Genomic DNA, 17,628 nt, shown 5'->3' on the forward strand with positions numbered 1-17,628 from the left:
ATGAAGTCTCTTTTACTAAAGAGACTTCATGCTTTGTTTTCATCCCCCGCCCCGCCCCCCCCAGCTCTGATTATGGGTATATTGTATATTATTGTCTCTATATTGGTGGTGGTGGTGGTGGTTAGGGAGATTTTGTGAAATTATACATGAAATTTGAAATTGTCTCCTGCAGGCTAATAGCAGTAGAGGAGTAATGCTTAATTGTCAGCGGACCATAAGCCTACAGGTGCAAAGCTCAGGTATAACCCGACCTTTTCACTTCTCTTTGTTGGCTTTTTCCCAGTAATATAATGTAAGGGGGGTGGGGGAGAGAGAACATTTCTGATTCTGCCTAGTCATGAGGGAGGTGGCTTCTTAAAGATAATGTCATCAGCGATTTTACCTCAATTGGGCAGTTGATGTGATTGCCCCTTGGGTCTCACCCCATGTCGGATTTCGGATAAAGCAGGGGTGCAGAGTTACCGGGACTGCTCCTTGATTGGAGGGCTGGAGGCTGTCGCTGAGTGAAGCCAGCCTGAGGAAATGTAGATCAGCTAAACTAGTAACTATTGAGAAAAAGCCTTCCCATTGTTTGTTTCATTATTTGTTAGACGAAGTCTAGTATTGAGACTAGTGATGTTATTTGTTTTCTTACTGCTTAAGGTGTGTTCTGTCTAGATTCTTGCACTCTGCTTAAATAAACTTATCATTAGCATTTCTGTGTTTTTTTGTGACGTCACTATAAATTCAACAGACCCCTCGAGTACCACACTGCCAGTTAAGCAACTACCTGGCAGTGCTGGTTGGCTGCTTTGTTCCCAACTTTGGGGAAGGACTGCAGTTTGGAAATCAAGAGTTTCCCTTGACAGTCATGTATGAACCCAATGATTTTTGAAACTCAGTATAAATTCATAAATCTTTTCCAAAACAAACAGTTCCTTGCATTACTAATTCTGCTTAACTCTCCGGCGTCAGCTCTTGCAATGTAGACAAAGTCTTCACTGCATTTGAAATCTGGTTTGGTATGACTTTGGTCTACCTTCCGCATATTTGCTGCTAAATTAACATTTCTGATTTCTTCTTAGAGGAAGGTTTACCATATTATTAATACATACCAATATTTACCTGACTATAACTGACTATATGCAAGACCATGCTTTTAGGACATATTAAAGCTGACTAAGCATTAAAAATTATTCTTTCTATAAATTACTAACAAGATTTTCACTGTTGATTGCAATTTTCTGAGAAAAATTTTTAATTTAAAAAAATTGTAAACTAAAAATAAGGAAACGTAGACAGCTACAGATTAAAGCCTTTTGAATAAATTCATTAATGAAAATTTTGTTGAATCTAGCTGAAATTCTAATCTTATTTTTAAAAGTTGTCTAGGGAATTTTTTAAAATTGTAAGCCACCTCAAGCAGAACTCTGAAGCAGCACAGAAATATTCTAAGTAAATGAATAACATTTAAGTTACTGAATTTACGTTGTAGGGCATCTTTAAACTAAACATGTTTTTATTTTTATGTGATGAAAGCTGGTGTTCAACAAATACACTTTTAACACTGATAAAATTACAGTTAAGGTCAGTGGAAGAAAAGTATGGGAATTTGAGCTCAAAGGAGAAGAGGCTGGAAGGAGACAGTATGAAATCTCACAATTGTGTAGGACAGATTCCAACTGCACTCATAGGAAAATGAGCTCAGTACTCACTGCAATATGGCACAGCTATTGTTCCCCTTAACTTCTGAAACTGCCTTACAGAGTCAGTTCATTAGCCCAATTAGCTCACCAATGCCTAAAGCTGGAAGTGGCTCTTGAGGGTTTCAAGAAGTCCAAAGAATCCATGCACTCCCTGTCAAGGCAGGAAAAATACTGACGAAAATGGAGTTCACACCAAGACAGGAAGTGACAGATTCCTTTTCCTGCCTCCAAATCACCCACCAATATGGCCTCCGCCTCCAAGAGAAGGGCATGTGCTCATTTTTTATACTGCTCTGGTATTACAGAGGAAAAAGTCTGGCACAACTGCAAACTTCTCCTGCTTAAAGAGGGGGTGGGGGTAAGAGTTCGTTACAGCAATCTTTCTCTGAGCTTTGGAAGGCCTTCAAAACATGGAAGTTTTGGACTACAGTTGAGGCGGAGGCAGATATCACAATTTTTGGCTAGACACCAGCTGGCAATGGCCATCTGCTGCTGGAAAAGGAGAGAAAAGTGCTGTTTGCTCAGTGCCAGGACAATGATTTGGCTTCTTGTCAGGAAGCAGCTTGAAAACCACTGATCCACTGACCATCAAGTTCAACAATTAACAGGTGGCAACTTCGCCTCCTTCATACTGCATATAAATCTGTTTAACAGCTATAAGAAAAGAAATACCATGTCAGCTTACATGCTCATAAACATGGATATGAGAGATTAAAACAACTGTACACTCGTGAACCTACTCAGCCACAATCATCACTTTGTTGTGGTATCCAAGTAAATTAAAGAATATTTTGAGCCTAGCCACTGTAGATCATTTTAAAAGGGAAGGGAAGCTGACAAAGCCATTATCGGCACTCATTCTCCCTCCTAGGCCAGCATAACATTAAATATTACTGATAAGATGTGCTTAGGATGCGTCTATACTGCTGTGCTTAGCTTATTAGAAGGATTCTATTATGTAGTTTCTGCACCACTTAATGTGTCATGTTAATACTTATGATATGCTTCCATTCTTTCTGGTGGTTCCAGAGTTCTAAAATCCTTATGCATTGGCAACCAAATGTCCCATTTTGTGCATTTCCTGTCACACCATTTTCGGAGTATATAAATAAGCCACGGTTGAGAGCAACAAATACGTTAAGTTAGTCTTCCAGGTTAATATTTGTTAAAAGCCAAGAAAAAGAGAAATTCTGCGCCTACAAAGGAAAGGGCACAAAGTTAGTGAGAATTAAAAGTTTTGAAAATAGTAAAGGAAGAAGCAGAAAGCTGGATAGTGAAACTGTAGAGTAAACCATTCCAATGCCTGCCCCAGAACAGTGATACTGCAGATAATGATGAATAATGAAGCCAAGTGTCAGAAGGCAGCATTGTTGCCAGGACCCTAGGAAAGTCTGCCGCTGATCCCCAGCAGTCAAGAGAGAAGCTAGAAGCAGTAAACTCTTATTCCTTTTGCATGCCCCTCCCAGCCAGAAACAGGAGTCTGCAGCTGAGATGCATGCAATCATTCAAGTCCACTTCCACTTGAATGTTACTTTTTAACATTTCTAACCAACTTTGCTACTACAGAATGCCAGAACAGAAATACAGAATTATCAATTATTTATCATAATGGTAAAAAAGTGGAGATACTTTCCTACTGCCTGTTACACTATCATGCCAGAATCAAGGTAGCCTCTAAAAGTCAGCCATGGATAATTGTTTTTTTTTACGTAAGAACATAAGAAAGAGCCTTGCTGGATCATACCAGAGTCCATCTAGTCCAGCACTCTGCTACTCACAGTGGCCCACCAGATACCTTTGGGAGCTCACATTCAGGATGTAAAAGCAGTAGCCTTCTGCTGCTGCTCCCAAGCACCTATTCTGCTAAGGAATTTGCAATCTCAGGATCAAGATTGATAGCCATAGATCGACTTCTCCATAAATCTGTCCAAGCCCCTTTTAAAGCCATCCAGGTTAGTGGCCATCACCACCTCCTGTGACAGCATATAACCTGTTTAATTTTACTGCATGCTAGAAAGTTTTGAGGTGGTTTTCCTGCTGAGTGAGTTTGGTTTTTTGTGCTAGTACTGTTTCACTTTTTTAAGTTTAAAAACTTTCGCTTTACAAGTTTTAACTTTTGGTTATATTCTTTTAGAAAGGTGACATCAAACTATAAATAAAAATGTAAACAGCTATCCATTTTACAAGCTTTTCACACAAGAACATAATCTTATAATAATAGTTTGTTTATAATTGAATCACTTTATAACACCTAAAAATTATAGAAATAAATATTAGCCAGCATTTAACTTATTGTTTGGAGCCAAAACAGTGATGTATGATTTTTTTAATGAAGCAAATTCTAGAAACTAGATAAGACACCTCTGCTTGAGGCAACTCATATGATGATGAAAATGCTGCATTTGTCTCCTCCTTCCCCCTCCAAAAAGTGTTTGGACTAGCTCCTAGATTTAAAAAAAATGTTGACAAGACCCACTCTATGCAGAATAAATAGTCACAAATCTAATGAAAACACTCAGATCTATGGGCGAGGTGTACAGTTTCCCTGTACTTAAGCTTTAAAAGAAATTATTCTTCAGCAAAAAATTTAAAGGAAGACTTCAGTGTGAAGATACAGCATTGAAACTCATATGTACATTTGATGGCATAAGTATTTGCCTTAACAGGGAATGGTTAGAGCCAAAAATTGTCTCCTGATTGCTAGTGATACACATTCTTCAGCTTGGGAATGGTCTACAACACCCTCACTGAGGGAACCGTTTATTCTGTTTTCATATGTTTTCTGCACAGAATGTAACAGTAACTATTTCATAATTCTTTGACCTAGATTCATTTTGTAATAACTGCTCCCTGCACCTTGTGACAGAATCTACCACCAGTGTAGGAAAACGTTTTGATCCAATCATTTGTTCTTTTACCTTACTTGGCTTCCCTCTTCCACAACTATAAAGTCACTGTAACTTCAGCCTTCTCCCCTCTTTTAACTGAGAAATCCCATATTTTTCCCATACCTAGAGCCTCATCGCAAGTACTTTTCTCAGAAGATGACCCGTCCATACAAGAACAAAGTGTAAATCACATAATTCATCCCAACTATTTACCTAGTTGTGGACTAATGTGAAAGTTACAAGTGATTTCTGTTCTCCAGTTTGAGTACCCATGGAGAAACGTAGGCATAATAACTAGACATGGGGATCTACATATATTAAGCAGATGTGCTTCCTATGGTGGAAAATGGTAATGTGTAAATCACTTCTCAGATGAGAAAGTATCTAGAATGAAACAGATGATTTCAAAACTGTTCCTGAAGTGTATTTCATTAAACCTGTTTATAGTAAAAGTCTCTATTACTTTCTACATAATTAAGAGGTCACATGGAAATTACTTCTAGGCTTGTCTGTTCAAAGACTTGAATTCTGGAAATAAAGGATCTTTGGTCACACCTTTACATACCTAAACTGTCTGGAAGGTCCAAGAGTTCATTGTGCTGTAGGTCAAGTTTGGTGATCTGTGTGCAATTTCCAATCTCCTTTGGAAGGTGTTCAAGCTGATTGTGTGCTACATCCAGCGTTATGAGGTTACACAACTCACCTAAAAGTGACCAAGATACATAGCATGAGTAAAGAGTTATTCTGTTTAGAGATGTACACTGAATACAAATGTAAACATCATACACAACTATTAAAAAGAAACCAGTGAATCCCATCCATGCCTTCAAAATTAAAATGAAGTATTTCAATTTAAGAGTCTGCAAGCCCCATTTAAGAGGCCAGGCAGCCAGCCATGGCACTACGGCTGCCTGCAATTCCCAAAGAAGCCTTCCCAGCCACGTGGGGAGGCTTCAAAAGCATAAAAGCCTCCCCACTGCAGAGAAGTCCCTACTGGTCTTAATAGTCTTGTGCCACCCAAAAAGATGGCATAAGTCTGATTTCCCAGCTGCTGGTGTAATGTGACAAATAGACAGGAGGGACACCCCCCCCCGCTTGCTCTGCTATAGCAGCTGCAGAAGCGCTGGGATGCTGGAGCCACATCCCAGCACCAGGGAGGGCAACAACAGCTGCACACCAGTAGTTTCACCCCTTTGCTGGAGCAAGTGCCCCACAGAGGGTAAATCTGCCAGCACGGTCGAGCGTAACTTCTATGAGCAGATTCGCCCCTCTCTCCCCCTTTGGATAGAGCCATGAATCTGCTTTGTCCAATGCAATTATTAGACCACAGTTTCAATGGAAACATTGCACTGAAGGAAAGTTTTGTACCATCTCCCTCCTCTTATGCTGCTTTACTTTTTCCTTGAGAACAGTAGTGGCATAGTGACTAAGAGTAGGTGCACTCTAATTTGGAGAACTGGGTTTGATTCCCCGCTCTGCCACTTGAGCTGTGGAGGCTTATCTGGGGAATTAGATTAGTCTGTGCACTCCAACATACACCAGTTGGGTGACCTTGGGTTAGTCACAGCTCTTTGGAGCTCTCTCAGCCCCATCTACCTCACAGGGTGTTTGTTAGGGGGGGGAGAGATTGTAAGCCCCTTTGAGTCTCCTTAAATCCAAACTCTACTTCTCCCTGCCTCCTGAATTTTCCTTATCCTGTCAGTACTCCAAGAATAAAATTCCAACCCTAAATTTGTTTCATTTGGCTAATTTAGTAAAATGGTAATATTAGTAATAATCACTCGATGCCAGTATTTTTCCTATGAGATGAACCAGTATTTTCACTTCTGCCTTCTGTTTGTTCTAAACCATCTTTCTTTCTTTCTTTCTTTCTTTCTTTCTTTCTTTCTTTCTTTCTTTCTTTCTTTCTTTCTTTCTTTCTTTCTATTTTTAAACTGCCCTCCCCTGAAGGGCTCAGGACGGTGTACAACATAAAAACTATACAACACACATATAAAACAATTCAGATTAAAAACATTTAAAACGACAACAATAAATACTAAAAGGGACTGTAACAGATGGCAATAATAGCCCCAACACCCCCAAATGGGCCCACTGGAGGCCTATATCATATGGGGTCTCAATCAACCAGGCTGGCCAAATGCCTGGTGGGACACGTCCGTTTTACAGGCCCTGCTGAAAGCTTGTAGGTCCTGCAGGGCCCTGGTCTCTCTAGGGAGCCTGTTCAACCACAGCGGGGCCAGGGCCATAAAAGCCCTGGCCCTAGTAGAGGCCAGATAGATGTTTTTTGGGACGGGGACCTCCAATAGGTTCTCCGACGATTGGAGGGATCTAACTGGGCAATATGGGGAGACACGGTCCCTCAACTATGTAGGTCCAAGGCCACTAATGGCCTTAAAGGTCAGAACCAACACTTTGAATATGACCTGGAATTCAATGGGCAGCCAATGGAGGTGGTACAGGACCGCTATTATCCGGTCCCAGCTCAACGTCCCAGTAAGGAGGCTGGATGCCGCATGGTGAATGAGTTTAATTTCCGGATCACATTCAAAGACAGGCCAGCGTAAAGCGAGTTACAATAATCAAGCCTGAAGGTGACCGTTGCATGGATGACTGTGGCTAGGTCAGAACGGGAGAGGTACGGGGCCAGTTACTGTGACTGCCGCAGATGGTGAAACACTGCTCAGGCAGTCTGTGTAACCTGGGCTTCAAGCGTCAAAGCTGAGTCCAAGGCTGCCCCCAAGCTTCTAACAGACAAGGCTAAGTGCAATGGCTCGCTGCCGAGCATAGGTAGGCAAAAGTCCACGGGTCGCTCCCTGCGGCCCCGCCACAGCACCTCCGTCTTCATAGGATTTAACTTCAGCTGACTCGTTCTCAACCAACCAGCCGCAGCCTCTAAACAACACTGGCGAGCTCTAGGGGCCGCAGATGGGCTGCCCTCCATCATGAACACGAGATGGGTGTCATCAGCATATTGATGCAGTGGTGGGATCCAAAAATTTTAATAACATGTTCCGATGGTGGTGGGATTCAAAGAGTGGCGCCGCCGCACACACGCACCTCCAGTCCCTATTGGGCAGGGAGGTTGCTTTAGTAACCTCTTCTCGGCACTCATAAAAAATCAGTAACCATTTCTAGAGAAATGGTGAGAACTGGTTGGATCCCACCTCTGTATTGGTGACACTGCAGCGTGAAACTCCAGATCAAGCTTGCCAGGAGGTGCATGTAGATATTAAAAAGCATTGGGGAGAGGATCGCCCCTTGAGGCATCCCACATACAATAGAGTGACGCCCGGAGTTCTCTTTTCCCAATGTCACCAGCAGTCCCCGGTCTCGGAGAAATGAGGTCAGCCAACATAAGGCTGACCCTCAAACGCCAGTATCAGAGAGGTGGTGGACCAAAAGATAATGATCTACAACATCAAACGCTATTGTGAGATTGAGCAACAACAGCAGCACTGAAGAACTTCTATCCAAGTGGAGCTGGAGTTCGTCCACGACTGCGACCAGTACTGTCTCGGTCCCATGGCCAGCGTGGAAACCGGACTGGAAGGGATCCAATATGTCTGCATCATCCAGGAACTTCTGGAACTAATCCGCCACCGCTCACTCAATCACCTTACCCAGAAATGATAGGTTCGAAACTGGGCGGTAATTGGCCGGATCCATAGGATCAAACTGTGGTCTTTTTGCGAGCAGGTGGAACACTGCCTCTTTAAGCCAACCTGGAAAAACTCCTTGCTCAACAATAGCTCTTGCTTTGAATAATGTACAATTCTGAAGCTATCTAGGTGGCATAATATTTACAAGGGACAAAAGAAAACTTTTTTTGGCATCAAGTCACAGCTGATTTATGGCTACCCCCATAGGTGGTTTGCCATTGCCTGCTTCTGTGTCACGACCCTAATAAATCCTGATGGTCTACCATCTAAAAACTAATCACAGCCACCACTGCTCAGCTTCCAGCATCTGATGAGATTGGAATAGCCTGGGCTATCCAGGTCAGGGCCTAAAAGACGCTGATTAGCCCCAATTTGAGAACAATGTTTTTAAAAAACCTATTCTATCAACACACAACACATTGCAGTTGTTTATGGCTGGTTCTATTTTAATAATGTATTCAACCTTTGGTTTCATAAAGCCAATTTACAAATTAAGCTTTTCATGCCTGAAAATAGAAGTTTCACCCAGTAAGCCTTTGCTCACACTGAAAATGAACAAAATTTTTGACTTGTATAACATGCTTAGTTTTCAATAACTGAAATACAGATAAACAACAACCTACCATGAGATAGTTTATTTGACACAAAGCATAAGTGTTGACACAAAGCATTTGACACAAAACATTTATTTGACACAAAGCATAAACTGCTTAATACTGTCATGAGCTTCGTTTAGGGAGAAAACAGTCTTCTACTTTTCACTAGTTTTGTAGTCCTCCTAAGGTCCACTAGCACTCACTAAATCCAAACAAGACGTCCTCCTGTCTCACTGGAAAACATACCACTGGATAGTCACTGTGAATAGTCCTTCTCCTATGAGGTAAGGAGAGCATCCTGGCCCTCCCACTGTCATTGTCTCCTTTGTAGTTACATAGCATAGTACTAACACTTCCTTTTTGTGGTTAAAGCTGTTCATTCTCTTTTATGTTTCTAATATGTTTCAGTTCAATGGACAGCAATAACCTATTTAGTTCAGTAGTTATCCAAGTTAGGTGGTTGAAGTTAAATTACTGTTGAGTGAAGTCTCAAAACTGGAAGTTGGGCAATTCCTACAAGGAGACAGAAAGTGAAGAATTTGATCCTGCCTCATTAGGGAACTCTTAAGTTTCTTTCTGTGGAGTGCAGCCACAGAAACACCGTACCATCTCCCTTAGCTGCAGTGAAGGGGCATTGGTTTCATAACATCATGAGCAGAGGTTTTCTTCAAAACAGTCAGGTCTGTGAATGTCTGGTATGATTACTAGTATTTATTACTGGTATTATTACTGGTATTTATGCTAAATATCTGTGTAAGCAGAAAGTATTTCATTTTTCAGATTAATCTATTATGACTGCTTCACTTTAGTGTTGCATAAAAATTACTGAGGATGGGTCTATGGGCTATGTCATCAGACCAGGATGGTTCACAGTGGGTGGCTCCATCTGCCAAAATAGAAAGATACTTTGCCTAGCAGTCTGGCGACCAAGCTGTCAGTGCAAATAAGAAAGAAAAATGCATACCAGGTGAAAGGGAGAGCAGAGAGGGAAGCCAGAAAGGCATTTCATATTTTATTATTTATTATTATTTATTAGACTCAATACATGTGTTAGACTTAATAAAGCTCTTTCCCTTTCGGGCTCAGCAGCTTACAAGGTGATTTAAACATAATAAATAAACATCTATGCCCATTAAAACATTAAACATTAAAACATCAACATTAAAGCTTTCCAGTAATTCAACGGTTCTAGTAGCTTCAAGAGGCAATCATTGCATCTTCAGGGTGTGATACATCAGCATCCCAACAAGTGCGGGAAGAAAGGAATGAAAAAAGAAGGGGAGGGCAACAGAAAGGAAAAGGGAACAAAAAAGTGGGGAGGGATGAGGGAAAGAAGGGGGAAGGGAGGGGAAGCCAACTACTTCAACTAAAGCCTGGTGGAACAGTTCTGTCTTACAGGCTTTGTGGAACTGCAAAAGATCCTACAGGGTACTGGGATCTTGCCTCTACTCTTCACTTATGTACAGCTCCCTTCTGAATTTTTCCCTCTAAAGATATGGGAAAACAAAGAAAAGGGAAAAATAAAAAAGAAGAACAGTCTTTACACCTTCGCTTTTTCTCATATTTCAATTTATGCACCCTTTAAGTCTTCTGTCTTGTTGCTTAAAGTATTACGGTGAAATTTTGATCCATGTTAGGACCTTTGTTTTTAGAAAACAGGCACCTATAACCTATTCAATTTCAATTTTGTAAAATGCTTCTCAATTTGTAATCTAATATTCCTAAACTGGGTACATAAACATACCTAATAAAATGTGAAAGCATAGGAAGGAAAGGAAAGAAGTGCAAATAAATAAATGAAAATATTACTTCCGATGTCCGCACAATCTTTATTAGTAGCAGGAGTCTGTCCCTTGGTTATTCTCTGGTTCTAGATCTAGGCCTACCACGATGCTTTTTCTTAAATGCGGGGCTATATTTGCCAATGAATTCTGGGAAAATTCACAAGCCCGGGTTGCACTGAATCCTCTCAATGGTTTCCAATCAGGAAGAATAAATTTGCAGGACAGTGGCTAATAACCATGAAATATACAAAATACTATTCCTTTATAAATAGATCTTTATGATCACCTGCTTCAGAAATTGAAAAGATATTTCAGCATACTGATAACAATTCTTCAGTTTACTTTTACAAGTACTGTTTGCAATTTAGTCTAGATACTTAATAATGCAGGTACTGACGGAAAGGAAATGAGTAAGCACTATTAAAGCATTCAGTTTACTTACCAACTTCTGCAGGCAGGTGCTTGATTTTGTTCTCCCGTATACTGAGCATGGTGAGTATTGACAAGTTCTTGATATCCTTTTCCACAGCTGTGATACGATTAAAGCGTAGATAAAGTGTGGTTAGGGAAATTAGCCTATACACCACTGGAGGAATTTCTCTAAGTTTGTTATGCCTCAGATCAAGCATACGGAGTTGCTTCAAGTTATCAAGAGAGTCAGGCAGGCTGGTAAGAGAGTTTTCACTCAGGGCCAGAGTCACCAGGTTGACAAGGCAGCCCACCTCGGCTGGTAGTGACTGTAGTTTGTTACCATATAAATAAAGTTCTGTTAATTGTGTTAACTCTTTTACAGATGATGGGAGAAGGTGTATAGACCGCTTAGCCAAGTCCAAGCGTACTGAATTTTCTTCCCGGCATTTGTTTAGTTCTTTGATCACTTCGGCATTGCTGGATTTTTTGCGAGCGCCTTGTGCTGGATTAGGTCGTTTTATTGTATTGTCCACTGAAAAAGCCACACCTGGCTGTACACTGCTGGAGTCCTTCTTCCCATCTTTGGCTTCTTTCCCTTTGGTTTTAGGCTCTCTCTCTTTGCTTTCTCTCCCAAATCCACCAGTGGCCTTGGCTTCTTTCTCTCTCTCCTTTGCTGAAGACACTTTGGGATCTTTCTCCTTACAATCTTTTTCTTTTCCAAGATTACTACTCATGGTTTCTCAGTTTAACCAACACCACGTGAAATCCAATTTAAACCTTGGTTAACAAAGTTCAGTCAGAATCCACAAAACAAGAATCATTCACTGCTGACTGTACATGTAGTTTCAAGAGACAAATGCCTTGGCTAGAAACAGCAAGTTTGGTGGTGCAGTAGCCATCTGCTACATGTTGATTCCAGAGGTACTCTCTCCCTGTTTTAGTATCAAGAGATCCAACTGTTGAATTTAGATAATCAGAGGATCTTCATTAGAATCTCTGCAACATAAAAGCAGAAACAGGTATTAATGCAAGCACTGCTTTTTTTTTCAAATGACAAGCCAAGGATTCATATTGAAGGGAAGAAATGAAATAATATCCTACAATGTTCTTCCTGTTCAAATTCTAAAGAGCAATAAAAGGTACAATCTCTCATCAAATACTGCTGATGAATATTAATCAGGTAAACTTGTTGAAATGAATATGAAGCACAAAGATCTATAATCTTTAAAATGTTCAGTTGAAAAGCTTTCAAGGTCATTGACTATCTAGTCTAATCAGAATATAAAACCAAGTACATTATTTCTTTCACCAATATATTATGATTACCCTGGAACTTAACATTGTAGTGATCCTTTTTTAAAAAGTTAACATACTGAAAATAGTACTATCCATATATTTAGAGTGTGTAACTAACTATGAAGGGTAAAATAACCTGCTCAACATTGGTTGAATCTGCGACCATTTTCAAATTTTAAAAACAACCAAGACCCACCACAAACGGGGTCAAGGTCCACTCTCAAAACACTGGAGCACTTCCAAAAATATTTGCAAGTTCCAAGCTATGCATCTCCCAATTGTAAAGGCAGATGATTCTTGATGACAGGGAAAGGAAAAAAATATTTAGCCATACTACTTTATTCCTCTCAATTCCAACATCTGCTTTCATTCTTGTAATCAATACCATACTGCTCATATTCAATGCAGTTTTCACTCATGAAACTTGTCAAAATAGTTATTTTTTAAGTCACTCAGTAAAATGACACAAATCTAGAGGTCTGAGGTTTGAGTCAAACTCAGCAGATATGAGTGGCAGTTAATAGGGTTGAGATATTTAATGCTTGACTTGCTGGGAAATATGACAGAGAAATGAAAGGTAGTCAGTGGAGAATGCCAAGAAAGCAGGAATAGAAAAATAATTGTTATGACCAACAGTATGGGGAAGTGAGAAAAAATCAGCAATTTTCCTCCCGGAAGCATTCTGAGCCTTTACACGCCACTTTCATTCCCCCAGATATTTGCAGGTGTACCTCCACACTAAGCCTTGTTAAACTTTTAAAATGTCAATAAAATAGACTGAAATTTAAACTTAAAATAGAGAAGAAACTCCCTGACATACTACTAACATAAGGATTTCTATTTAAACAAGATCCTTTGTCAAGAATACATAAAACTCCATGCTCAGGAGAAGCATAACCCTAATATAGTACCACAAGCTGAAAACAAATTGCAAAATAATTATTATTTTTAAAAATTAAATCACCTTCATGCCCTCCAGGCATGCAATATTTCAAAAACATATGGCTCATCACATTTGGAAATGAAATACTCAATTAGCAGAAGCCAAGTTCTTATCTCTTTAATATCAAATTGTATCAAGTTCTTATCTCTTTAATGTCAAATTGTAAGAAAATTCCTTTAAAAAGAACCAATGCTTCTCTAATATGTAAATTCACCAGGGAAAAAACCAACAAATAACTCATTTGAGAAAAGCAACAGAATGAATCATTTATGATTATTAACTTTGAGAACACTTGAAGATCTAAGTTTAGACTTTCAATAGCCAAGATGATGAATGCAAGCAATTTCATCTGCTAGTTGCAGAAGTTCTGTCACAGCAGACAGCGCTTAGCTCCAGTTCCTGGTAGAAACAGTCAAGATTTACCACACTGGTTCTCAACCTGGGGGTCGAGATCCCTTTGGGGGTCGAACGACCCTTTCACAGGGGTCGCCTAAGACTCTCTGCATCAGTGTTCTCATCTGTAGAATGGATAAATGTTAGGGTTGGGGGTCACCACAACATGAGGAACTGTATTAAAGGGTGGCGGCATTAGGAAGGTTGAGAACCACTGATTTACCAGGTCATTCTTAACAAACTCTTTGGCCAGTACACCCACTTTATATTTTTAAAAGTAAACTTTGAAATAGTATTCAGATAGCAATTATTTTGTTCTGCATTATCTCACTTCCGACAATTGGAAATAGTTTGTATGCAAGCAGCCTATACCCATGTGGTTCCACACCATGTATAATTTTGAGTGCTCTAACAGTGTTTCCATGGCAATTTGCAATGTAGTGCAGTTTTGCATAATCTGATAAATCTGAAAGTCATAAATTGCTATGAGTGATGGTCAAAGCTCACACTTGTTAACACCCACATTTCAGAAGTGCTAGGACAATGGACATGCTTGTTGATAGATGGAAAAAGGATGACTGGCTTTGGAAGTCTGTTATAACAACCCATGTTGAAGCCAGATATATATACAAGACCACAGTGGACAAAGCTAAGTGCAGATTCATACAAGAGAAGTCTGTGCAATCTTACCTGCACACAGTGGCTCATTGACAAGGTCAAGATTTTTACTGCGAATACAGAAATTTAGTATGGAGAAAATTCTACCACAACTGTAATGCTTTCTGAAGCCACTTAAGTCATAGGAATTTCCATAGGAAGAACGTATGTACCACTGGTGCACACAATACACCCAAGCCCTTTATGAATGCACCACTTACCCCATAGCTGTTTCTTTCACAGTGGATTTTTCCCATGGTTTTTTGTTTATATCCAGGATTCTCCTGCTGTGAAGTGTCCACAGCTAAGCTGATGCACCATACTGCCCACCCTCTGCTTCCTTGTTCTCTCCATGCAACCTCAGTGTAGGGAAGCTGCCTGCTGTCTTTTTGGGGGGGGGGGGGTGCCGTTTGTGGTCTAGTGTTAATTCGCTAGAACATGTAAGTTCAGGGTCTCAGCTTAAAAATAAAAAACAAACGGCTCTTTCACTCCTTCCGAAGTCGTGGTTGGAAAAGCGGAAGAAACATGTGGGCGGGGACAGGTGGGGAAGAGAAAGAAAACCCAAAAGAAGTAAAACGCATGCTGATTCCCTTTGCCCTCCCTGCCAAGGGAGAAGTCAAGTAAGTCTTTATTGGCAGATCAGAGAAGAAAAGTTGCACTTTCAGAGTTTTTGGAAACTGTGAGATTCTCTAATCTGAGAGTGTGATGACTGCTGAGGGGGGAAACATGTACATTACCAAGAATCCAACCAGAAGAAGACCACAAGTGCATAAACAACCAAGTATATCTTTTAATGTTTGAACATATAATTGGAAACTCACAGGAGTCTGAGGAGTTGGGGGGATGTATCATTTTATTGGCGATACTATTTCTGGTAGTTGTATTTAACTTCCATGCACAGATCAACAATTAAATACATAATAAAGAGATAATTTATTTCCTAGTCTATGTTTTGGGAATGGTCCATTGGATGCTCACCATGAAGGGCCCTTCTCCTGGTAGGGTAAAAAGCCATCTTGAGTGGGCATTTCCATACCCTTCTCTTAGGGAGGAAGGAACTTAAATTTCTTTGCTTCCTGTCATGGGCTCCGACTCCATTTTGAATCCAGTAATCAGACTGTCAAAGCAGTAACTAGCAAACAACGAAAAAACTGTGGAACAGGAAATAACATGGAACATATGACAAAAAATCTATAACATGTCAACAAGAAAGTAGTGAAGACTAAAAGCTTTAAAGCACGAACTGCATCCTGATGATGACAAGGGGAGGGCCATGTTGGTCTCTTGGTTTATGTCAAGAAGGGCTTGCTGTCGTGAATGAGACCGTATGAGGATATCGTCCAGGTAGGGATGGACGTGCATTCCCTGTTGGCGAAGTAGGGTGATGGGTGTCAGGAACACCTTTGAAAAGACCCTTGGTGCTGTAGATAGGCCGAATGGCAGCACCAGGAATTGGAAGTGATAGGGTCCTGTTGCGAATCAGAGATAACATCTGTGGGAAAGATGAATGGGAATGTGGAGGTACGCCTCTGTCAGATCCAGAGAGGTCAGGAAGTCCCCTGATCTGAGGGATTCTGTGATGGTGCAGAGAGGCTCCATCTGAAAGCGGCGAAGCTTTATGTATTTGTTGACATATTGCAAGTTGAGGATTGCTCTCCAGTCCCCATTTCTTTTGGGTACAGTAAAGAAATGCAAGTAGACTCCTGCCGATTGTTCTGGTGTGGGAATTGACTCAGTAGTGTTGATCTTTAGGAGGTGTTGGATTGTCAATAGATCCCTTTTCTGTACTGATGTTGAGAGGGGAAGGGAAGAAGCGGGGTTGAGGATGAGCTGAGAACTCTATGGTGTAACTGGTGGAGACCAATTCCTGGGACCAGAGGTCTACGTGTTGTCCTGTCCAGTATTGGTGAAAGTGGGACAGACGACCCCTCCCCCCCCCGGAATGAGAAGACAGCATGTCTTGGGGGGCCTGTCAGTTATCTGGATCTTGTTGGGCTTGCCTGAGTTGCAAAAGTTGCTGTAGGTACTCTGCCTTTGAGATCGGAAGGCAGTTCTGGGGAAGGATGTTGGTCTCTCAGAACTAGCAAAATGAGGAATTGATTTCTTTTTGTCTTTGGATTCTACTAGAACCTGATCTAGGTCTTTCCCAAACAGGGGGCCCCCTTTGAACATGTAACCAGCCACTACCACCTTGGAGTAGGGAACGGCCTGCCAAGTTCGAAGCCAAGTATTACGCCAAGTCACTATAGCAGACACCATGGCCTGGGCTGTTAATAGGAGGACATCAAAAGTGGAATCAGCTAGGAAGGATACCCCAGTCAAGATTTGTTCTATTCCTTCCCTAACTCCCTTTTCCTCAGTGGGAATCATGTCTAATACCCATCTGATCCAACCAATCACTGCCCTAGCCATGGTGGCAGATGGAGCTAAGACTGTCATGGCTATGCAACCTCCTAAGAGCTGCATCAGACCATTTACCCAACAGATCCTTGATGGTTCCGTACCCATCCTGGGATACCAACCCCCCGGCCTGTATGAGAAACATAACAAAGTCCATGGGAGACAGACTGCCAATCAAAGGGGCTACTCACAAGTAAGGGGGCTGCCACACCCATCTCAGCACCCCCCCACTCCCCCCTTCACTGGGAGGATCTTGCTCGGTCAGAAGAGGTGCATCTGGCATGGACTGCTGTGTGGCAGTGGCAGGGGACGAAGTGCAGGCTGTTGCTTCGTCCTAGGAGTGTGAGCACTCCTGAGGGACCAGCTGGCAGCGCTCTTCAACATGCTGCTTTTTCCTCCTTTTCTCTGGTGCCTGCTCTTTTGTGGCTGGTCCCTGATCCTCTGGGCAAAGCATCCCTCCAGATGAGCCAACTAGCTGGGGATGGGAGGTACTTCTACCTGTTGCTGTCCTTGTACGATCAGCAGAAGACTTTGAAAATCTCTCCTTTGGAGAGGAGGAGGAGTCATCCAACATCTTAGGAGATGCAAAAAAGGCAGGAAAAGAACCTCATCATTGCCCAAGCCCCTATTTTCCTAGCACCGGCATTCTGAGCACCTGGAGCGTCCCAACGGGCAAGGAAGGAGGGGGGAGGCGGAATGACTAAACACACACACCACACATGAAAAACACACTAAGACAACAACTTAGCTAAACACACAAGCAGAGCCCATGCTAAAGCTTGCTCTCCCTTGAGAGGCAGGAAAAATACTGTAGTCAAAATGGAGTCAGAGCCCAAGACAGGAAGTGAAGAAATTTAAGTTCCTGACTCCCTAAGAGAAGGATATGGAAACACCCACTCAAGATGGCCTCCGC

The 17,628-nt window shown here is 41.4% G+C and overlaps 1 protein-coding gene across 2 annotated transcripts in view; it reads right to left on the reverse strand.

The window, feature by feature from the left end:
* SHOC2 (SHOC2 leucine rich repeat scaffold protein) overlaps window positions 1-17,628 on the reverse strand; it is a 78,548-nt gene that overhangs the window by 35,717 nt on the left and 25,203 nt on the right. For both annotated transcript variants that reach the window (XM_048505442.1, XM_048505441.1), the window contains exons 2-3: window positions 11,058-12,022; window positions 5,139-5,276 (exon numbers count right to left, since the gene is read on the reverse strand). In XM_048505442.1, the coding sequence (XP_048361399.1) occupies window positions 5,139-5,276; window positions 11,058-11,760 (841 nt within the window). In that variant the 5' untranslated portion in view covers window positions 11,761-12,022. The remainder of the gene's footprint in view (window positions 1-5,138; window positions 5,277-11,057; window positions 12,023-17,628) is intronic.

Source organism: Sphaerodactylus townsendi, linkage group LG08 (genome assembly GCF_021028975.2).
Source record: "Sphaerodactylus townsendi isolate TG3544 linkage group LG08, MPM_Stown_v2.3, whole genome shotgun sequence".
In the NCBI taxonomy this organism is placed as follows: domain Eukaryota; kingdom Metazoa; phylum Chordata; class Lepidosauria; order Squamata; family Sphaerodactylidae; genus Sphaerodactylus; species Sphaerodactylus townsendi.